Source organism: Primulina eburnea, chromosome 9 (assembly GCF_022965805.1).
Source record: "Primulina eburnea isolate SZY01 chromosome 9, ASM2296580v1, whole genome shotgun sequence".
Lineage (NCBI taxonomy): Eukaryota > Viridiplantae > Streptophyta > Magnoliopsida > Lamiales > Gesneriaceae > Primulina > Primulina eburnea.
This window is the reverse complement of record NC_133109.1, coordinates 1,358,741-1,380,397: the sequence shown is the minus strand read 5'-3', so window position 1 is coordinate 1,380,397 and position 21,657 is coordinate 1,358,741. Positions and strand designations below refer to the sequence as shown.

The following is a 21,657-nucleotide window of genomic DNA, read 5'->3' as shown; positions in this document are numbered from 1 at the left end:
TCAGGGTGATATTTGTGGGCCAATTCATCTAGCATGTGGACCATTTAGATGTTTTATGCTATTGATCGATGCATCCAGTTGATGGTCACATGTATGTTTATTATCAACTCGGAATGTGATAATTGCAAGATTACTTGCTCAAATAATAAAATTACGGAATCAATTTCCCAATTATATAATCAAGAAAATTACACTTGATAATGCTGGTGAATTTAGTTCCCAAATTTTCAATGATAATTGTATGTCAATGAAAATCACGAGCATTTTGTTGTTGTTGTACATACACAAAATGGATTAGCTGAATCATGATTAAACTTCTACAACTGATTGTTAGATTAATGATTATGAAAATAAAACTCCATATTTCTACATAGGGACATGCAATATTACATGTTGTTGCATTAATTCGCATCAGACCAAGTACATATCTTAAATACTCCCCATTGCAGCTTGCATTAGGTAAAGAACCAGACATTTCTCATCTGAGAATTTTTGGATGTATGGTATATGTGCATATTGCACCGCCTCAACAAATAAAAATGGAATCTCAAAGAAAGATAGGAATTTATATCGGTTATGATAGACCATCAATTATTCGATATCTTAAACCTCATATATACGACATGTTTATAGCACATTTTGCTGATTGTTATTTTAATAAGGAAATCTTTCCAACGTCAGGGTGAACAAAAAACATATCGAAAAAAAATTACATAGTATGCATCATCATTGTAACATCTGGATATAAGAACTAAACAATGTGAAAAATATGTACAAAAAATTGTGCACTTGCAAAGAATAGCAAATCAAATACCAGATGCATTTGCAGACATAAAAAGGGTCACTAAATCATTTATACATGTTGTAAATGCACATGCTCGAATTGAAATTCAAAAGAAAAAAATTGAAGACACTCATGGTGTCATAAAACGATTGAAGCGTGGAAAGCCAATCGGTTCCAATGATAAATCCTCGAGAAAGAAAAAGCATAGATAAACACGATCATCACAAAATAGAGAATGATATTCTGACACAAACATATGATGATAAAAATGTTCTATTATAACCACAAACTGACGAGAATCGTAAAATCTCTATCAATTATATTAATACTAAAAAAATATAGAACCAAAAAGATATACAAAATTTGAGAGATGTTTTCTTACAATGTGGCGTTTGATATCATAAATGACAATTAAGATCATGAACCAAAATATTTTTGTGAATGTAAAAATCGACAGGACTGGATAAAATTGAAAGACGTCATCCAAGTTGAATTAGATTCGCTAAATAAACGTAACGTTTTTGGACCTATAGTCCTTACACCTGAAGGTGTAAAACCTGTTGGGTACAAAGGGGTTTTTATTCGAAAACGAAATGAGAAAAATGAAATAGTAAGATATAAACCTGTTGGGTACAAAAGGGTTTTTATCCCAATGAGTTTTTCTGAGTAAGGTTTTTAATGAGGCAGTATAAAAACACATAATGAAGACAATCATTGTATCAGGATCATCATCACAAGAGTGAGTGTTGAAAATAAAAGTTGTTAATATTGAAAATTAGTGTGTGATGATGTATGTAATGATGTAATTATATTTTTAGATTATTTTCAAATAAATTCTATAAATAGTTCTCTTGTGAAGATAAAACACAATTGAGTGGAGAAAATTAAAGTTTGTAGTTTAATATATTTTGTGAGTTTGATATTTTTATTTTTTACCATAAATTTTTATTTTTGACAGATTCAAAATTAATGTATGTGGTGGAGTTTTGTAAAAGTACCGCAAAACTCCATCACTATTTATGGCCGCTGCCAAAATGGCCAAAGGATGTTTCAGCTATTGTCAAAAAAAAAATTATTTTTTTGGTAAATCTTTGTTTAAAGAAATGAGACTTGAGACAATAAGCCAAAAATGACAGTTGAAGTTTTTCAATAATTTAATAGATAGATCATTTTAAAATGATGTATTGGTCAACAAATTTTTTTAAAAAAATTTCTTGATTTGTAAAATATTAGGTACTTTATCTTTAATAAATATTTGTACTTTTTTTTTAAAAAAAAATTGTATTTATTTAAAAGTGATATATCTTTCAAATTACTGAACTTGATCTTCACCTTTCATTTTTTGCATGTAATCTCAACTCTTATATCTTTTTTGCGTGTAAGTTTTAAAAGAAAAACAATAATAATAATGAAAAATTAAAAAAATGTTGGTTTAGTTTTCGAAAAAATAAAGAAAGTGTATGTGTATAGATCCACTTATTTTTTATTTTATTTTAGTAATAATATGATTAATAAAAAGTAATAATAATAATAATAATAATAATAATAATATTATTATTATTATTATTATTATTATTATTATTATTATTATTATTATTATCTGGAATATGCAAATTCTTAAATTTTTGTACGAAAAAATCTTAAATTTGTGCTCTTTTTTTTATAAAAATATTTATGATTATTATTATTATTATTATCTATACTTCTATACTATTATATTAAGTGTGAGGGCCTTAGAATAACTACATTTGAGGACACCAAAATATTTAATTCCATAATTACCCTTCTTACCATACTAAAAACATTTTCAAATCACTCCATATTTTAAATAGAAAAAATCAAATAAAACTTCCATTTTAAATCGAACAACTTTTCTAAATCGAAAATAATTTCGTGTTATTATTTAATATTATTTGATCAAATTAAAAATAATAACAGCACATGCAATGCATGTGCTTCTTTTACTAGTTATTATTATTACTACTACTAGAAAATATTAAAATAAAAAAATAAGTAGACCTACACACACATACTTTCCTTAAATTTTTCGAAAATAGACCAACACATATTAAAATAAATAAAATATATTTTTAAAAAAAATTAAAAGAATACAAATTTTTTCGAAAGATAAATTGCCTAATATTTTAAAAATAAGGAAATTTTTTAAATAGTTGAATGGTTCACCACTTGAAGGTGATTTATGTTTCAAATTAATCCACATGCAAAAAAGTGGAATTTGGTGCTCAAAGTCAATAATTTTAAAATAAAAAATTAATTGGATCTAAACACACACCTTCCTTTATTTTAATTTTTTTTTTAAAACTAAACCAACGTATATTTAATTAAATAAAATAATTTGTTTTTTAAAAAATAAAAAGAGCACAAATTCAAGATTTTTCATACAAAAATTCAAGAATTTGCATATCCCAACTATCATTATTTTTTTTATTAACCACGTTACTAGTAAAAATAAAATAAAAAATAATCGGACAGATACACATGCACCTTATTTATTTTTTTGAAAACTAAACTAACAATTTTTTTATAATTTTTTTCATTATTATTATTATTATTGTTGTTTTTCTTTTAGAACTTGGATACATACATCTCTGATTTAAAAAATGGAACATGATACCACATACCAAAAATGAGAGTTGAAGTTTAAGTTCGATAATTTGAAAGATGGATCTCCTTAAAATGATGTAATTTTTTATGAATCAAAGTATTTTTTATTTATTTAAAAATGTGTTGGTTAATTTAATTTAATTTTTTTAAAGGTGAGTCGACACAAACGCATAAATTTTTTATTTTTAAAAAAATTAAATCAACGTGAATCGACACAAATGCACAAATTTAATATGATGTGATTTTTTATGAATCAACGTATATTTAAATAAAAAATTGTTTAAAAACTAAAAAAATTTAAAAGGTAAATTACATCAGATTTATAAATAAAGAATTTTTAAAAAAATGATCGGTCCAATATTTTAAGGATATCTTTTAAATTATTGAAATCTTCAACTCTCATTTTTTGGTTGTTGTCATAAGTTCATTTTTTTAAAGAGATGTTTCAAATTTTTATATAAAATAATAATGATTAAAAAATTAAAAGGCTAGCGTCCTCTGTCCATTTCGACAAACGCTGCAAATTAATTTGCAATATCCGACAAATTATTTTTTTTTAAAAAAATACCTTCTTTCTATCTATTTCTATAAATGTATACAGATGGGTAATGGGTATTTTTTCACAATTGTGAAATTATCTATAATTGTCACGTTGCGAGTATAAATCAAAAGACATTACATACGTAAAATTTTTCCATGAGGAGGACCTGTATGGATATTTCAATTTTGGATTAGCCTGAGTTGTAGATTTAGCCACAACAGTTGTATAAATTAATTTGATGGGAAAACAATTTTGGTCCATTAAGTATTCAAATTTTTGTTTTGGTACATAACTTTGTTTTTTTAAAAAAAATCTTATTTCGTCGGAGTGCTGATATGACACCGGAAAATGTTCATATGACGTGAGAAAATGCTGACATGACATTGAAATTTTCAGTATCTGACGTCAGAAAATGCTTATATATCTTGCGTCGTGTCAGAAATTTGACCAAAATAGTCAGAAATACTAAAGTTTTGGCCAAAATAGTCAGAAATAGTCAAGTTTGGTAAACATTTTATATTTTTCTACCAAGTATTTTGACAGATATGGTCAAAATACTCAAGCTTGGTAAAATTGTAATTTCATTGGTACTACTTTCACTTGTTGCTCAATTTGACCGCAATTTTGATAATAATTTTATCTCAAAATTTTCATCAATATTGTGGACATTGAAATCAACTTTATATATGTCTAAGTATCATCACATTTTCATTTTACTATCCAAAGTTGTTATTGTTTTTCCAAACATGTAAAAATAACAAAAATAATACAATTATACAACACATATTTTTTTTTTATACAAGTTATTATTAAACTTAAATATTTAATACACTTTAAACTTTAAAATATTATACAAAAAAGTCATAAATATATATATATTTTTTATACTAAATAATATTTCATAAATAAGAAACTGGTTGACATTAGGTGAAGCTAAATATTTTATTCTTCAAGTTGAACTTATCATCCATATGCATGTAGTTCATTATTTACTCATTAGTTTTTGCATGTTAACAAAAGTAAAAGAGAAAAGAGCAATAGCAAGCCCAAACTTTTATTAAAAACGGTAATTATCTTTAACGACTTAATATTTATTTATATATTTATTTATAAAACTCCATGACCGAGAGTGGGAGAACACAACAAACTGTTCGAGATTCTTTGAATCCAGCTTGCTTTGCCAATGCATGAAATTCATTTTCTGTCCTCTCCTTCCCACCGGGACTATGTGCTAGCATAAGCATGTCAATTTGTAAATTACATATAAAATCTTCTCTTGAGTTCTCTGAAAGAATACGCTCCACAACGATTATTTTTCCGTTATTTGGAAGTGCTTCATGGCATCTCTTCAGTATTTTTAAGCAATGTATATCGCTCCAGTCATGAAGAACCCACTGTGGATATAATAAAAAAAGAATTGAATTGGTCTAATCAGAATATAATCATAAAATATTATTAAAAAGTTGTAAGAAACAATTGGGAATAAAAAATTATCAAAAACATTTTTTTTAAATCGGGTGGATAGTTAATGTGAACAATTGTTTAATTATATGTCTTGATAAAATATACTTTTCTTGTGATTCCCCTGTATTCTCACATTGAAAAGAAAAAAATTTAAAAGAGCTTTCGATGTTTACAATGAACTTCCATAGTAACATCATTTAAGTATTTCATAAAGACAATGACATATAAAAAGTAGTTGTTATAAATGTTATTTTGCAGTCATGCTTCCACATATATATGACCCAGGTGTGACATCTATTATTATTATTATTATTATTGAACAATTTAGAAGGCTAACAAAATGGTGAAAATAGGGAATTCGGTTGGCTGCCAAATATATATATATATATATATATATATATATATATATATATATATATATATATATATATATATATATATATATATATATATATATATATATATATGATGATGGGTCAAGATCCTCTGCTGTGGGTTCCCCCACAGCAGAGGGTGCTGTGTAGTAATTTTTTTAAAAAAATTGATATTTTTATATTTAATTATTTAAAAATTAAAATTATATTTTTTATATTAAAATATGTGATTAATAATCCAATTCAGAGTCATAATTTTTTTTGGTTACAAATATATATTATGTGGGTAAAATGACGCATCTCTTATTATTTTTTTAAATAATTTTTTCAACTCTCTTTTTAAAAAATTGTTAATCAAAATTTAATTTTTTTGTTACAAATACGTGATCCCGAACGAACAAAAAAAACGACGGTATATGTCATTTTTCTTTAGTATTATAGTTCTTTTTAAAAAAACTATTTTCTCTTTTTTTTATTCTTGTTAATTTTTTATTTAGAATTTAAAATTTTATTAATCACATATTTGTAACAAAAATAAAATTAATGTCTAAATACAGGAAATATATATATATATATATATTTTAAAAATAATCAAATTAAAAAAAATTATATTTTAGGGATATAAGAAATAATCCAATTAAAAAATTTACAAAAAAATTAAAAAGGTTGAACTTATCGAACAATTAAAAATAATACCAAAAAATTGACACGATATAAAAAGAAAATTATTTTGTGTAATTTTTTCGTGTTCGAACACTTAGTTTTTTTTACATTTTTTTGAAAATTGGATTATTTCTTAAATCCCTAAGAAAAGAAAAAATATTTTTTGTATTTAAAATTTTAAAAAGGAATGAGAAAAATTCACAATACAAAAAAAGAGTTGACGGTTTTTCAAAAGAATTAGAATATAAAAAGCCAACAAGATTATTATCTGTTACAAATATGTGATTAATAAAATTTTAATTTCTAAATAAAAATTAACAAGATAAGAAAAATAGTTTATTTTAAAAAAAGAACTATAATATTAAAAAAAAATATTGAATGAACCGAATTTTTTTCTTGTTCGTTCGGAATAACATAGTTATAACAAAAAATTAAATTTTTATTAACATTTTTTTAAAAAAAAGTTGAAAAATTATAAAAGAAAAAATAATAAGAGAAACGTTATTTTACCCACACAATATATATTTATAACCAAAAATAAAATAGTAAATTTAAATTGAATTATTATTCACATATTTTAATATAAAAAAAATAATTTTGATTTTAAATTAATTAAAATGTAAAAATACCAGTTTTAAAAAAAAATAAAAAAAATTTAATACACAGCATCTCTGCTGTGGGGGAAACCAGAGGATCTTGATCCATATGATGATGATGAAAACAATTTTACCTTCATGATAATGGCATCGCCGTTCGGAACACTAACGAACATGTCTCCACCCATATGCTCCATGCCTGATCAATACAAAAAGGTCGACCAACTTCGAGTTTCACATAAACCATGCAATTAAATTAAAAGGTGGTCTACAAACACAAATATTTAGTGGAACCACTTTAAAATACATGATAAAGAACCAACACAAATATTTAATGTACCTGAATAAGATGGTGCGTCTCGAATAACATGGGGCAAATCAAAATTAATGGCCTTTACAGTTGGATGCTTGGATAGGATCATTTTCAGGGAATCACCGATTCCACCTCCAACATCGACCAAAGTTCCCAGACCCTTGAATCCCTCATAGGTATCTAGGATTCTTTTCATCAAAATTGTCGAAGAATTGGACATTGCTCTATTAAAAACCTTGTTAAATCTAGGATCTGTGCCGTGATACTCGAACGTGCTCATTTTATATACTTTTTCAAAAGGAACTCCCCCCTCGAGAATTGCATCTTTCAGGTGATACCTACACATACAATTATTAAGGATTAATTACACACAAACACATATAGTACTTGTAGAGGTTGATATGTAGTTGATACTTGCCAAATACTTACCAAGTCTCCAAGTGAACCTTGTCTAGATTCATGATCAACATAGGGGCTAGAGAAACTCCATCATCATTCTTGGTGTAGAACTTGCAGACCGGAGCCAAGGAATACAGCCGCTCAACGCCGCCATCAGGCAGGGTTTTCACTCGGCAATTTAAAATAGAATAGCTCGCGAGCAGGCGGAGGATTCTGTCCACCATGTTATGCGCCTCTGGATTGTTGGTGGGAATTTCCGCAACGAGTTCTGCTGGTGAAATAAAGGCGTCGGGCCCCTTATTCTTCATGATTTCAAAGAGGTCGAGCTCCAACGCCACTTTGAGGACATTAGGCAGCACTGAGGCAGAGGCTAGTTGCATGGCGAATAAGAAAGAAGCCTCGTCCCCTTGTGCAACCTCCATTTTCAGACTCATTTTTCCTAAAGAGATTGAGAACATAGGTGTGTGCATATGCGGAGACAAACATATTTATAGTAGCTTGTAATAATTGTTATAAATTGATTTTTTTGATATAATATGAATAAATTAACATATATGTGTGAATGATGCATATTCCTTGAAATCCACGCAACCCAAGAGACCTGCATGCATTTTGCTGTCTAAGTTATAATCTATATTATATATATTATTAGACTTTAACAAATTTAACTAAATATGGTATGCTAATATGACACAATAGTTTATTTCCATTTTAGGGAGATAGTTTGAATTTTTAATACAAATTATAGAGAAGTTGGTATTTTACACCAAAATTATCAAAAACAAAAAAAAATTAATATGACATATATCATGTGCCATGGAACACTAATTTATTGGCTATTTGCGGTCTACATTAATTTATATATCTGGTCTATCGGAAAAGTTTATGTTAAAATGGTACAATAGTTTATGTAAATTTAACTAAATTTGTATGTTAATGTTGTAAAATAGTTTATGTAAATTTTTAAACTATAAAAATTTCAATTATTATAAAATCAGGAAACGCAAATAAGGATGCTATTTTAATACGTGGAAATTATATTTTTCTTATCAAATTAATGAAAATATTCATTAATTTGAATCTATAAAGCATACATATATTTTCCCCATATAGCATACATTTCTCACTAATACTCGATGTTAATTAATTAAATACAATAACATAAACACACAACGTAACTCCATTAATTCAAATGTATGTGATGGAGTTTTACAAAAATAATGCAAAATTCCACCACAATTGACGGACGCTGCAAACAAGTTTGAATCTCATACCAAAGAAGCTGTTGTCTCTCATTTGAATCTCAAGATATTTGCAGTGTTCCTGTATCATGAACGCTCTTGCAATCGATTTCAAATCAATTTATTCTTTGGAAGATGTTGTCTCTTAAGTCTTTAAAGTTGTTGAGTCATCTAGACTTGGGGCTTTCTCAATTCATCTTTGGACATCTACATGGATGAGCTGAAAAGTTTCTACACGAAAGATATAATGGGAGATGATAGTCTGGTAATTGAGCAAGTTTATTTCTCTGCATTGTTTCAGTTGCCCATTGAAGGGCTAACTGACTTCTCTCTAATACCTCAACAAGCAGTTGAAGAGATAAAGGTGAAATATTTTCCATCTGCTGATAATATCAAGACTTCAGGAAAGAAGAAAGAGATAAGTTAGACTATCAACTTCTGGCTGATGTTGTGGCCAAGTCAATTCTAATGGAGATAGATTCTTTTAATGGCTACATAGAAGTAATTTTTTTGGTGATAACAACTGAAATATCCACTACTCGTTTTTCTTTAAAATATACAAGAATTTTTTTTCCCTTCCTACACTATTCGGCCGAACTACCATACACATACATATATATTTAAAAATATCTTTGCACCATTTTAAATAAATTCACCAACTATTATTTGAAAATTCAAAGGAAAGAAATTCAAGCATAAAATCAAAAATCATCAACCAACCTGACTTTAATATTTTCGAAAATAACCTTAACTCTAACATCATCTCAAAAACCTCTCAAAAGCATCATAAGTCATAAAATCCTAAAAGTAACTCAAATCATTTAGCATAAATCATAAACGTAAATCATAAACGTAATTTATTTGCGGAAAACTAGCACTGGTCCTCATGTTGTGTGCACCTTCAGTCCAGCAAGATCAACCATCAAGTCCCTCATTAACATCAACATCATGCTCACCTCCATCGATCAGACCTAGTGAGTTTATTAACTCAGCATATCTTAACCATGATAACAAGTAATACATATACAATTACATGCAATAGTGAAATATTTTACTTAAAATAACTTCACATGAATATGCATACACTTAAATATTTTCCTTACATCATATACATTTCCCTTTTCATCATATACATTTACATTTTTATTTTTATTGAATTCAGATCGTTAATTGTGACTTTCGTTTCAGCTGAAGATCGATGGATCCCACATGTACAATATTGGGCGACGGGGACATCAACGATACTCTCACCAGTCAACTGAGCCTTGGCCTTACGTATTATCATATCATGTCGATGGAAATACGATTGTCGATCTCCCTCTAGGGCCTTCTCCCGTAAACAGGCTTCCTCTGGGGCCTTTTCCCTCACGATATCTCCAATTAAGGGTGTCAATCGGGTGGGTTGGGTCGGTTTCGGGTCAACCCGCGAATTTTTTTTTTATTTTTTTCAACCCGAACGCGAAGCAACCCGAAAACCCCCAACCTGAACACGAACCCGTATAACCCGACTCAACCCGTCTAACCTGCCTAACCCGAATTTTATTAATTTTTTCTAATTTTTTTTTAAAAAATTAAAAAAAATTCAAAAATATAAAAAAAAAATAATTTAAACACATAATAACAAAATTTTCGATTTAAATTTGAATGTTTAATTGTAGAAAATTAAAAGTATATTTACTAAATCAAATAAAAAATTGTTAAAAAATAAAAATATGCAAAATAAATATTAAATGATAAAAATTTATCATATAAATATACAGTAAGTTTTGTTCAAACATACAATATATAAAAATATAGGTAATATTTCAAAAAAAAAAGTTCGCGGGTCAACCCGCGACCCAACCCGACCCAATTCAAAACCCGCCTAACATGACACTAACCCGAATCCACCCAACCGAACCCGAAAAATCCCAACCCGAACCTGATTTTTTTCGTGTTGGGTCGTGTCTGGTTGACGGGTCGTGTCGCATTTTGACACCCCTATCTCCAATCCTATAATCGTATCATCGTATTAGTCACAATCACTTCACCTCCTTCAACGTTTTATATTTTCATCACTTATAAAAATTCATGCATATAGAAATCATTTTTCTTTTTAAACCAAGCATGCAACACGTATTTTAGCATTAACGTTTCATCATAAAATTTCATAAATATTTAAAATAAACATATTAACATTATTTACTGCATTCAGGGCACTGCCACGACGTCTAATATTTTTAGGTGTGAAATGACTGTTTTACCCCTAAAATTAGAATTTCTCGATCTTGACTTTTTTTTTACTTTCGTTAACTCTAGACCATCTCAAATAATTATTTAAGCTTAAATTAAATTTGTCATATTTTTATTTAGATTAAATTCGAGGCTTTCAATTTAATTTCCTATTTATTAACTCGTAAAGTGTTAAATTCTCTGATTAATTCAAACCTTGATATTTTAATCCCCAATTTTAAACATAGACTTTTTATGCATAAATTACCCTCGTGAACCATGAATCGACCTCTGTGTCCCATGGTTCGAATCCCTTAGCCATTATTATCCTAATTCGAACCCTAACGTGTATCCCTCAAGCCACCTCACGATTTACTCGAGCCACACCTGAGCCAACACCTGAACAGATCTCCTAGGGACCCTATTGAACCCTCTGGACTCGCCCTAACCCACGCACATAGGCCCTCGATCAAAACCTATCCATGCGAGTTACCTTCCTTGACTAAGAGTCTTTTACTCGACTAGGACTCTACTAACCGAGCCACCACCGAGCCACCCTCCTAAGACAAAGACTAACCTTCTTAGAGTCCCCTTGGCCCAGCCCCCACGGCCCATTCATGTAAACGTGCATGGATCCTCTCCCTCATGCGGCCGCGGCTAGGAAGAGCCCTTCCATGCGCCTCTTCTCCTCCAGCCCTTCCAGCTTCGTGTAGACCTTTTTTTCTCGAGACCAGGGCCCTCACGAGCCCAGCCCTTCACATTAAAAGAGCCCCACGCAGCCTCCCTTCCTAATACCCCAAAGTCGATCTCGTACCATCCTTTAAACCTTCGAGTCGTGCGTGCCTTGGCTTCTCCTGATCTAGCCCCGAACCGTGACCCTTAAGGCCCCGAAAACAAACTGAATTTAGCCCCTTTTTACGTACCTAACATGGCAGCCCCCTTGGAGCTATATTACAATAGTTTTTCATTATAAAAACACATGTTCAAGGCGTAGTATGACACAAAAACGAAAATAATACACGAAGGACATATTTTACATGCAATCATGCATCAATCAAGTATTATGGTGTGATAGATGAGAAAAAAATAATTAGGCATGCTTTGAGTTTAGTAAGCAGAAAAAACGGCTTGAAGATGCGAGAGACGTTGACGGAGAGACGGGGGAAGGAGCTTGCTGAATTTTTCTTCAAACCTTGCATAAATTTCCTTCCAATTCGTGTGGTGTGTGTTGCTGATGGAGAAAAAGAGTCCTAGTATTATTTTAGGTGAAGGGGCGTGAGCTGTGTGGGGTTTTGGGGAGGGTTTTTGCTTTTATTTTAATTAAAACTCATGGTGCAAGTTTGGGCCTGTTATCCAAGTATAATAAGCCCATAAGACCATTAGTTATTATTTAAAATATTTTGTTTAAGAAAGTTTGTGAAGTTATTAGCCGAGTTCTCGAAAAATTCATATTTTCGTCGAAAATCGAATATCGTTTAAAAATGAGACTCGACATATAGAAACACCTCAAAACACCTCATTTTCTAAAATTTCATTTAAAATACACCACACATTAAACAATTAAAAATTATTATTTAATAAAAATATTTTCCTTTATATGCTCTCTGGTCTCCGTTTCTCGATCGCGTCTAACATTTTAAAACACATTTTTATGCATTATAAAATAAAACTACATTTTAAACATGTAAACATTCTTATCATAATCAGTTCATGTAATTAAATAATTAATTAAAATACATAAGAAATTTGATAACTTGCATGCATGTGGTTCACATGGACCTTCAAATTTTCGGGACGTTACAACAACCACAGCCACATGACTCAAAGTTAACTAGTCAGACATCATGTTTCAGATTCTAAAGGAGATTATTCAAAATTAGAAGCAATCAATTGGATTCGCCATCCTCTTGATCAGATTGTTTGAAGACTCAGTAGCCTTACTGAGAAACTCTATAACTTTACACAACTCAAGGCTCTCACTGCACTAAATATCCTTTCTCTCAAGCCTAAAGGACATGCACTGAATATCTCTCCCATTGGGATATTTTTAATCAAGAAAGAAATTGGAGAAGAACTGGCTGTTGAAAAGAAACAGGTTGAAAAGAAGGGAATCAAGTTAAATGGACCAAGGCCAATGAGGAAACTGATTTTTCAATCCAGTGACTCTGAGGTATTAACTCATTTTCCTCTTCCATAAAAATGCTAGAACGACAAAAACCAGACAAGACCACCTATCAAGGCAGTATCTATATATCAGATACAAGTTGTCTAGTATACTGAAAACAAGGCTACTGACCATCCGACAGAAAATTTGAAACTGATAGTGGTGGCATCTCCACCTAGAAAAATCAATATGAAAACGACTATCCTTCCTCCAAGACCAACAAAAAGAGAAAGCATATGATATCCCATCCAATCTATCAGATCAAGACTGGTTTCTACCTTATCCACAACCACGAGAAAAGTAAAAGCTAAGGTGGATGAATCTCATGTCTAGGAACCAATATCAGCAATCCAGACTCAAATATACCTGCTGATGAATGCATTTAATTATTTTTTTGCAGAAAAGATAAAGTTTTTTGATGAATGGGTGGAATTTATAACAATCATCTTCGCAACAAAATTGAAGAATATGGATATGCTGAAAAGGTACATAGCACTAGAAAAGGTGTTCTACATCAAGTCAAAACTGTGGTCATAGCTGAAGCTCTTCCACGACGAGATTATCTTCTAAATCTTCTAAAAATTCAAAATTTGACCATAGTTTGTGTCGAACAAATATCCAATCCTGATCCTTCATGCCTAACCGCATTTGATGATATAACTGTGATAAATCAACTAGATATGGACATGGCATCCCTGCAGATGAAGGTCAAATTCTAGGAGAATTATCACAAATTGTTTGAGCCAGTGGATTCCAAGAAGCAGAGAGTGGGTGGTTCTTCATTTCAGTATGTCTCTGACAAGCCGACTGACGATGACTCCAAGGAAGCCAAACTGCCCAATCAATCGGATCCTATCACCTTTCCACCTTCGAGGCAAATTACTTTAGCCAGTATTGAGGAAGTTGTGCAATCCATTGCAAAACAACAACAAGATGAAATTGAAGATGAATTTTTACTAAGCCAACTATTTCCACATCTCCCTTGACCAAGCTGATCTCTAATGCAGAAGTCATCATATCTGAGAATGTAATTACTATTGAATCTGACGAAGCTTATTTTGTTCAAGAAATTATACAAGAAGTAGTTGAGATAGCTATGACTGAACAAGATAATCAAAAACCGGAAGAACGAATCAGTCAGAGGAATAGGTTGAGGTACTTATCAGCCAAACTGAGTCAAGAGTCCTAATGATCGAACAAGTAGGGCCTTCTAACAGTCAAGATCTTGTACTGACAGTTATTGCATCCAAATAAATACCAAGAATAGAGCCATCATCTACTAATTTAAATTAACTAATGAAACTACACTGGATCAGATAAGTTCTAGTCTCGTTGTCATCTCCTCCTCTACAATAGTTATGAAAAGAAGCAATCTGAATAATAAAGAAGTCTTAGACTCTTTCAAAGATAAAATTCTCAAAGAAGTGTCAAATCAATCAAGAGGCATGATCGACAAATTTTTTCGACTGGAGTAGCTCAAAAAGGCCCAGGCAACCACTTCTACTCATCTTGGTGAGCAAATTCAAGTCAACAACTTTCAAATCTACAAGAAGATAGAGGAAGCTCAAGAAAATTTTAATGATAAGATTGAGGACGTCAGTTCTTAGTTAGCTTCTGTCAGTTCCTACCTAAAGCCACCATTTGGTGTTGACAAAAACATGGGAAGAGAAGAGGAAGTCAACTAGTTCCAGTCATTCTAAATCTACTGATGCACAAAAGAAATCTACTAATAGATAATCTAGTCAATTTAGATTATGATACATGAAAAACAGTGCATATATAATCAGTTAGATAATTCAGTTGTTTGCACTGTTGAAATAAATGAATTTGGTAATTTTTGGCATAATTTTGTCAAACACCAAAACAGAGGAAATTGTTGGAATATTTTAAGTTTTGGTGATTGAACAAAGTTGCTTATCCAATGGATAATTAATTATCTAACTGAACTGAATTCAAGGAGGAAAACCGAACTTTCATAAGAAGAAGTTTTCTAAGAAGCCTAACTGATTATAAAATTGGACTGATAAAACATAAGAAAGTATGACGTATGAGTTTTGAAATCTTTGAACATCCAGAAACAACCTTGTGTTTATTTAATCTTAGTCCATCTACCTTACTACTCTTCAGAAATTCCAACTGATTTTCTTGATAAGTCATTTGTTCAACCAATTTCAGTAAGTCAACTTCCACATAGTTCACACTTTGACTTATTGAGAACCTAATTGAAAAGAACAAAATTTCAGTGTTGCCAATCTAACCGAACTATTTTCAGATAAATTTATTCAACCCCCCCCCCCCCTTCAAAATTTATTTGGATCCTATCAACACTCGATTGTAGGCCGCAACCTCATTTTCGATCCAATTTTGATCCTTCATGCCTAACCACATTTGATGCTATAGCTGATAAATCAATTAAATTTGGGCATGGTCTCCCTGCAGATGAAGGTGAAATTCTAGGAGAATGATCACAAATTGTTTGAGCCAGTAGATTCCAAGGAACAGAGAGTGGGTAGTTCTTCATTTCAGTATGTCTATGAGAAGCCGATTGACATTGACTCCAAGGAAGCCAAACTACCCAATCAGTCATATCCTATCACCTCTCCACCTTGGAGGAAGGTTACTCTAGTCAAAGTTGAGGAAGTTGTGCAATCCATTGCAAAACAACAAGAAGATGATGATAAAATTGAATTTTTACTAAGCAAACTACTTACTTTCCACATCTCCCTTGACCAAGCTGATCTCTAATGCAGAAGTCATCTTATCTGAGGACATACAACTAAAAAAAAAACATAAAAAGACAACGGATATTATCCGTTGTCGTAGCTGCCATAGAACTGTTGTAATTGATAGTGTTGTTGAAAGTGCGTTCAACGACAACATATTGCGAAGGTTTTTGAAAAATAGTCGCTAATTAGCGAAGGTTCATAACATACGATCGCTAAAATTAGCGACGGTTTTTTTACTAAGCCATCGTAATTAGCGATGGTTTAGACATAATATGTCATTAATGTTTTATGTATAATAAAAAAAAATTACTTTTATAATTAAATATATCTACCAAAAAAACTTGCAATCTGGCTAAGCTAATAGTATTAATGATCTTAATTAATACTTAAAAATTTACCAAGAATTGAAGCGAAAAAATTTACCTTAAATCGAAACTAAAATCGTCTATGAGAGAGAAAAATTTATCGTAGATGTGGACGGTGTGGAGGAAAATGGACCAAAAACGCGGGTATTTATAGAAAATTTGCGACGGTTTTTGGTAAAACAGTTTCTATTAGCACGGTTTGTTTATTAAACCGTCGCTATTATCGACAGTGGCTTTTGTGACGGTTAAGAAAAAACCGTCACTAATAGCGACAATTTAATAAATAATCGTCGCAAATGACGATGGTTTTTGTTTAATCGTCGCTATTGGTGGCAATTTTTGTTTAAACCGTCGATATTTAAAAATTGCGACGGTTTTATAAAATAGTTTCTAATTAACAATGGTTCGCTAAAACTGTCGTGGTTTGTCGAAAAAACTCGATAATCCCCAACGGTTTTATAAAATTGTTGTTGTTTGTAAAAAAAACTCGCTAATCCACCACAGTTTTACAAAAATCATTGTCGTTGATACAAAAAAACAAACACATAAACAACAGTTTTCAAAACCGTTGTCTTTGGCCTAAATAGTAAGTTAAAAGCAACGGTTTTTAGTTGTCTTTGCTTAAAAATACGCGCAAAGACAACAGTTTTAGTGAGTAAAAGACAATGGTTTTTTTGTAAAACCGTTATCTTTAATGTGTTGTATATTCAATATTTTCTTGTAGTGTACTTATGATTGAGTCTTACGAATCTGCTTTTGTTCGAGAAATTTATAAAAGAAGTAGTTGAGATAGCTATGACTGAACAAGATGATCAAAACAGGAAGAACAAATCAGTCAGACTATAGAGGAATAGGCTGAGGTAACTATCAGCCAAACTGAATGAACAGTCCTAATGATCGAACAAGCAGGCCTTCTAACAGTCAGACACTTGGACTGACAGTTATTACATCCAAATAAATTCCAAGAATAGAGCCATCATCTACTGATTTGGACTTAACTAATGAAAACAACTCTGGATCAGAAAAGTTCAAGTCTCGCCGTCATCTCCTCCTCTGTAACAATTCTGAAAAGAAGAAATCTGAATACTAAAGAAGTCTTAGAATCTTTCAAAGATAAAATACTCAAAGAAGTGTCAGATCTATCAAGATGCATGATCGACAAATTTTTTCGACTGGAGCAGCTCAAAAAGGCCCAGTCTGCCACTTCTACTCATCTTGGTGGGCAAATTCAAGCCAATAACATTCAAATCTACATCAAGATAAAGGAGCCTCAAGAAAATTTTAATGACAAGATTGACGGCGTCAGTTCTCAGTTAGCTTCTGTTCTTGCATACCAAAATCCACAATCTGGTGTTGACAAAAAAAGGGGAAGAGAAGAAGTCAACTAGTTCCAGTCAGCCTAAATCTACTGATGCACAGAAGAAACCTACTGATAAATACTCTGGTCAGTTTAGATGATGATACATAAAAAACTATGATTATTAATCAGTAAGATAATTCAGTTGTTTGCACTGTTGAAAATAAATGGAGTTGTTATTTTTTGGTATAATTTTGTCAAACACCAAAAACGAAGAAATTGTTGGAATATTTTAAGTTTTGGTGATTGAACAAGGTTGCTGATCCAACAGATAATTACATAACCTAACCGAACTGAATTCAATGAGGAAAAGTGAACTTTCATAAGAAGATCAAGTTTCTTAAGAAGCCTAACTTATTACGAAACCGGATTGATAAAACATAAGAAAGAGTGACTTAGGAGTTTTGACATCTCCGAACATCCAGAAACAACATCGTGTTTATTTACTCTCAGTCTACCTACCTTACTACTCTTCAGAAAACTCCAACTGATTTTCTTGATAAGCCATTTGTTCTACCAATTTCAGTAAGTCAACTTCCACATAGTTCACACTTTGACTTATTGAGAACTTAATTGAAAAGAACAAAATTTCAGTGTTACAAATCTAACCGAACTATTTTGAGATAAATTTATTCACCACCCCTTCAAAATTTATTTTCGATCCTAACAACACTCGATTGTAGGCCGCAACCTCATTTTCGATCCAATTATGATCCTTCATGCCTAACTGCATTTGATGATATAGGTGTACTAAATCAACTAGATATGGGCATGGTCTCCCTGCAGATGAAGGTGAAATTCTAGGAGAATGATCACAAATTGTTTGAGCCAGTGGATTCCAAGGAACAGAGAATGGGTAGTTATTCATTTCAGTATGTCTCTGAGAAGCAGATTGACATTGACTACAAGGAAGCCAAACTGCCCAATCAGTCATATCATATTACCTCTCCACCTTTGAGGCAGATTACTCTAGTAAAAATTGAGGAAGTTGGGCAATCCATTGCAAAACAACAAGATGATGAGAAGATGAATTTTTACTAAGCAAACTACTTACTTTCCACATCTCCCTTGACCAAGCTGATCTCTAATGCAGAATTCATCATGTTTGAGGACATACTTATGATTGAATCTTATGAAGATGCTTTTTTTCGAGAAATTTATACAAGAAATAGTTGAGATAGCTATGACTGAACAAGATGATCAAAACCGGAAGAAAAAATCAGTCAGACTATAGATAAATAGGCTGAGGTAACTATCAGCCAAGCTGAATGAAGAGTCTTAATGATCGAACAAGCAGGACTTCTAATAGTAAGGCTCTTTGACTTACAGTTATTACATCCAAAGAAATTCCAAGAATAGAGACATCATCTACTGATTTGGACTTAACTAATGAAAACAACTCTGGATCAGAAAAGTTCAAGTCTCGTTGTCATTTCCTCCTCTGTAACAGTTCTGAAAAGAAGAAATCTGAATACTAAAGAAGTCTTAGAATCTTTCAAAGATAAAATACTCAAAGAAGTGTCAGATCTATCAAGATGCATGATCGACAAATTTTTTCGACTGGAGCAGCTCAAAAAGGCCCAGTCTGCCACTTCTACTCATCTTGGTGGGCAAATTCAAGCCAATAACATTCAAATCTACATCAAGATAAAGGAACCTCAAGAAAATTTTAATGACAAGATTGACAGCGTCAGTTCTCAGTTAGCTTCTGTTCTTGCCTACCTAAATCCACAATCTGGTGTTGACAAAAAAGGGGGAAGAGAAGAAGTCAACTAGTTCCAGTCAGCCTAAATCTACTGATGCACAGAAGAAACATACAGATAAATACTCTGGTCAGTTTAGATGATGATACATAAAAAACAATGAATATATAATCAATAAGATAATTCAGTTGTTTGCATTGTTGAAAATAAATGGATTTGGTATTTTTTGGTATAATTTTGTCAAACACCAAAAAAGAAGAAATTGTTGGAATATTTTAAGTTTTGGTGATTGAACAAGGTTGCTGATCCAACAGATAATTTCATAACCTAACGGAACTGAATTCAATGAGGAAAAGTGAACTTTCATAAGAAGATCAAGTTTCTTAAGAAGCCTAACTTATTACGAAACCGGGTTGATAAAACATAAGAAAGAGTGACTTAGGAGTTTTGACATCTCCGAACATCCAGAAACAACATCGTGTTTATTTACTCTCAGTCTACCTACCTTACTACTCTTCAGAAAAATCCAACTGATTTTCTTGATAAGCCATTTGTTCTACCAATTTCAGTAAGTCAACTTCCACATAGTTCACACTTTGACTTATTGAGAACTTAATTGAAAAGAACAAAATTTCAGTGTTACAAATCTAACCGAACTATTTTGAGATAAATTTATTCACCACCCCTTCAAAATTTATTTTCGATCCTAACAACACTTGATTGTAGGCCGCAAGCTCATTTTCGATCCAATTATGATCCTTCATGCCTAACTGCATTTGATGATATAGGTGCACTAAATCAACTAGATATGGGCATGGTCTCCCTGCAGATGAAGGTGAAATTCTAGGAGAATGATCACAAATTGTTTGAGCCAGTGGATTCCAAGGAACAGAGAATGGGTAGTTATTCATTTCAGTATGTCTCTGAGAAGCCGATTGACATTGACTACAAGGAAGCCAAACTGCCCAATCAGTCATATCATATCACCTCTCCACATTTGAGGCAGATTACTCTAGCAAAAATTGAGGAAGTTGGGCAATCCATTGCAAAACAACAAGATGATGAGAAGATGAATTTTTACTAAGCAAACTACTTATTTCCACATCTCCCTTGACCAAGATGATCTCTAATGCAGAATTCATCATGTTTGAGGACATACTTATGATTGAATCTTATGAAGATGCTTTTTTTCGAGAAATTTATACAAGAAATAGTTGAGATAGCTATGACTGAACAAGATGATCAAAACCGGAAGAAAAGATCAGTCAGACTATAGATAAATAGGCTGAGGTAACTATCAGCCAAGCTGAATGAAGAGTCTTAATGATCGAACAAGCAGGACTTCTAATAGTAAGGCTCTTTGACTTACAGTTATTACATCCAAAGAAATTCCAAGAATAGAGACATCATCTACTGATTTGGACTTAACTAATGAAAACAACTCTGGATCAGAAAAGTTCAAGTCTCGTTGTCATTTCCTCCTCTGTAACAGTTCTGAAAAGAAGAAATCTGAATACTAAAGAAGTCTTAGAATCTTTCAAAGATAAAATACTCAAAGAAGTTTCAGATCTATCAAGATGCATGATCGACAAATTTTTTCGACTGGAGCAGCTCAAAAAGGCCCAGTCTGCCACTTCTACTCATCTTGGTGGGCAAATTCAAGCCAATAACATTCAAATCTACATCAAGATAAAGGAACCTCAAGAAAATTTTAATGACAAGATTGACAGCGTCAGTTCTCAGTTAGCTTCTGTTCTTGCCTACCTAAATCCACAATCTGGTGTTGACAAAAAAGGGGGAAGAGAAGAAGTCAACTAGTTCCAGTCAGCCTAAATCTACTGATGCACAGAAGAAACATACAGATAAATACTCTGGTCAGTTTAGATGATGATACATAAAAACAATGAATATATAATCAGTAAGATAATTCAGTTGTTTGCATTGTTGAAAATAAATGGATTTGGTATTTTTTGGTATAATTTTGTCAAACACCAAAAAAGAAGAAATTGTTGGAATATTTTAAGTTTTGGTGATTGAACAAGGTTGCTGATCCAACAGATAATTACATAACCTAACGGAACTGAATTCAATGAGGAAAAGTGAACTTTCATAAGAAGATCAAGTTTCTTAA

General features: G+C 31.4%; 1 protein-coding gene across 1 annotated transcript; it reads right to left on the bottom strand.

Annotated features, from left to right (window-relative positions):
* Positions 1 to 4,975: 4,975 nt before the first annotated feature.
* LOC140841035 (caffeic acid 3-O-methyltransferase 2-like) lies at positions 4,976 to 8,210 on the bottom strand. The gene is made up of 4 exons (XM_073208196.1): positions 7,790 to 8,210; positions 7,388 to 7,698; positions 7,182 to 7,246; positions 4,976 to 5,344 (listed from the first exon to the last, which is right to left on the bottom strand). Exons 1-4 carry the CDS (start codon positions 8,191 to 8,193, stop codon positions 5,054 to 5,056), a joined length of 1,071 nt encoding a protein of 356 aa, XP_073064297.1. The 5' UTR covers positions 8,194 to 8,210; the 3' UTR covers positions 4,976 to 5,053.
* Positions 8,211 to 21,657: the final 13,447 nt, after the last annotated feature.

What these genes read in the sequence shown, in the direction of transcription:
- LOC140841035 (XM_073208196.1), bottom strand. Translation starts at nt 8,193, where the DNA reads ATGAGTCTGAAAATGGAGGTTGCACAAGGGGACGAGGCTTCTTTCTTA. An exon ending in AGACGCACCATCTTATTCAG is followed by an intron (nt 7,247 to 7,387) that starts GTACATTAAATA and finishes TGTATTGATCAG; the next exon opens with GCATGGAGCATATGGGTGGA. An exon ending in GCGATGCCATTATCATGAAG is followed by an intron (nt 5,345 to 7,181) that starts GTAAAATTGTTT and finishes TTATATCCACAG; the next exon opens with TGGGTTCTTCATGACTGGAG.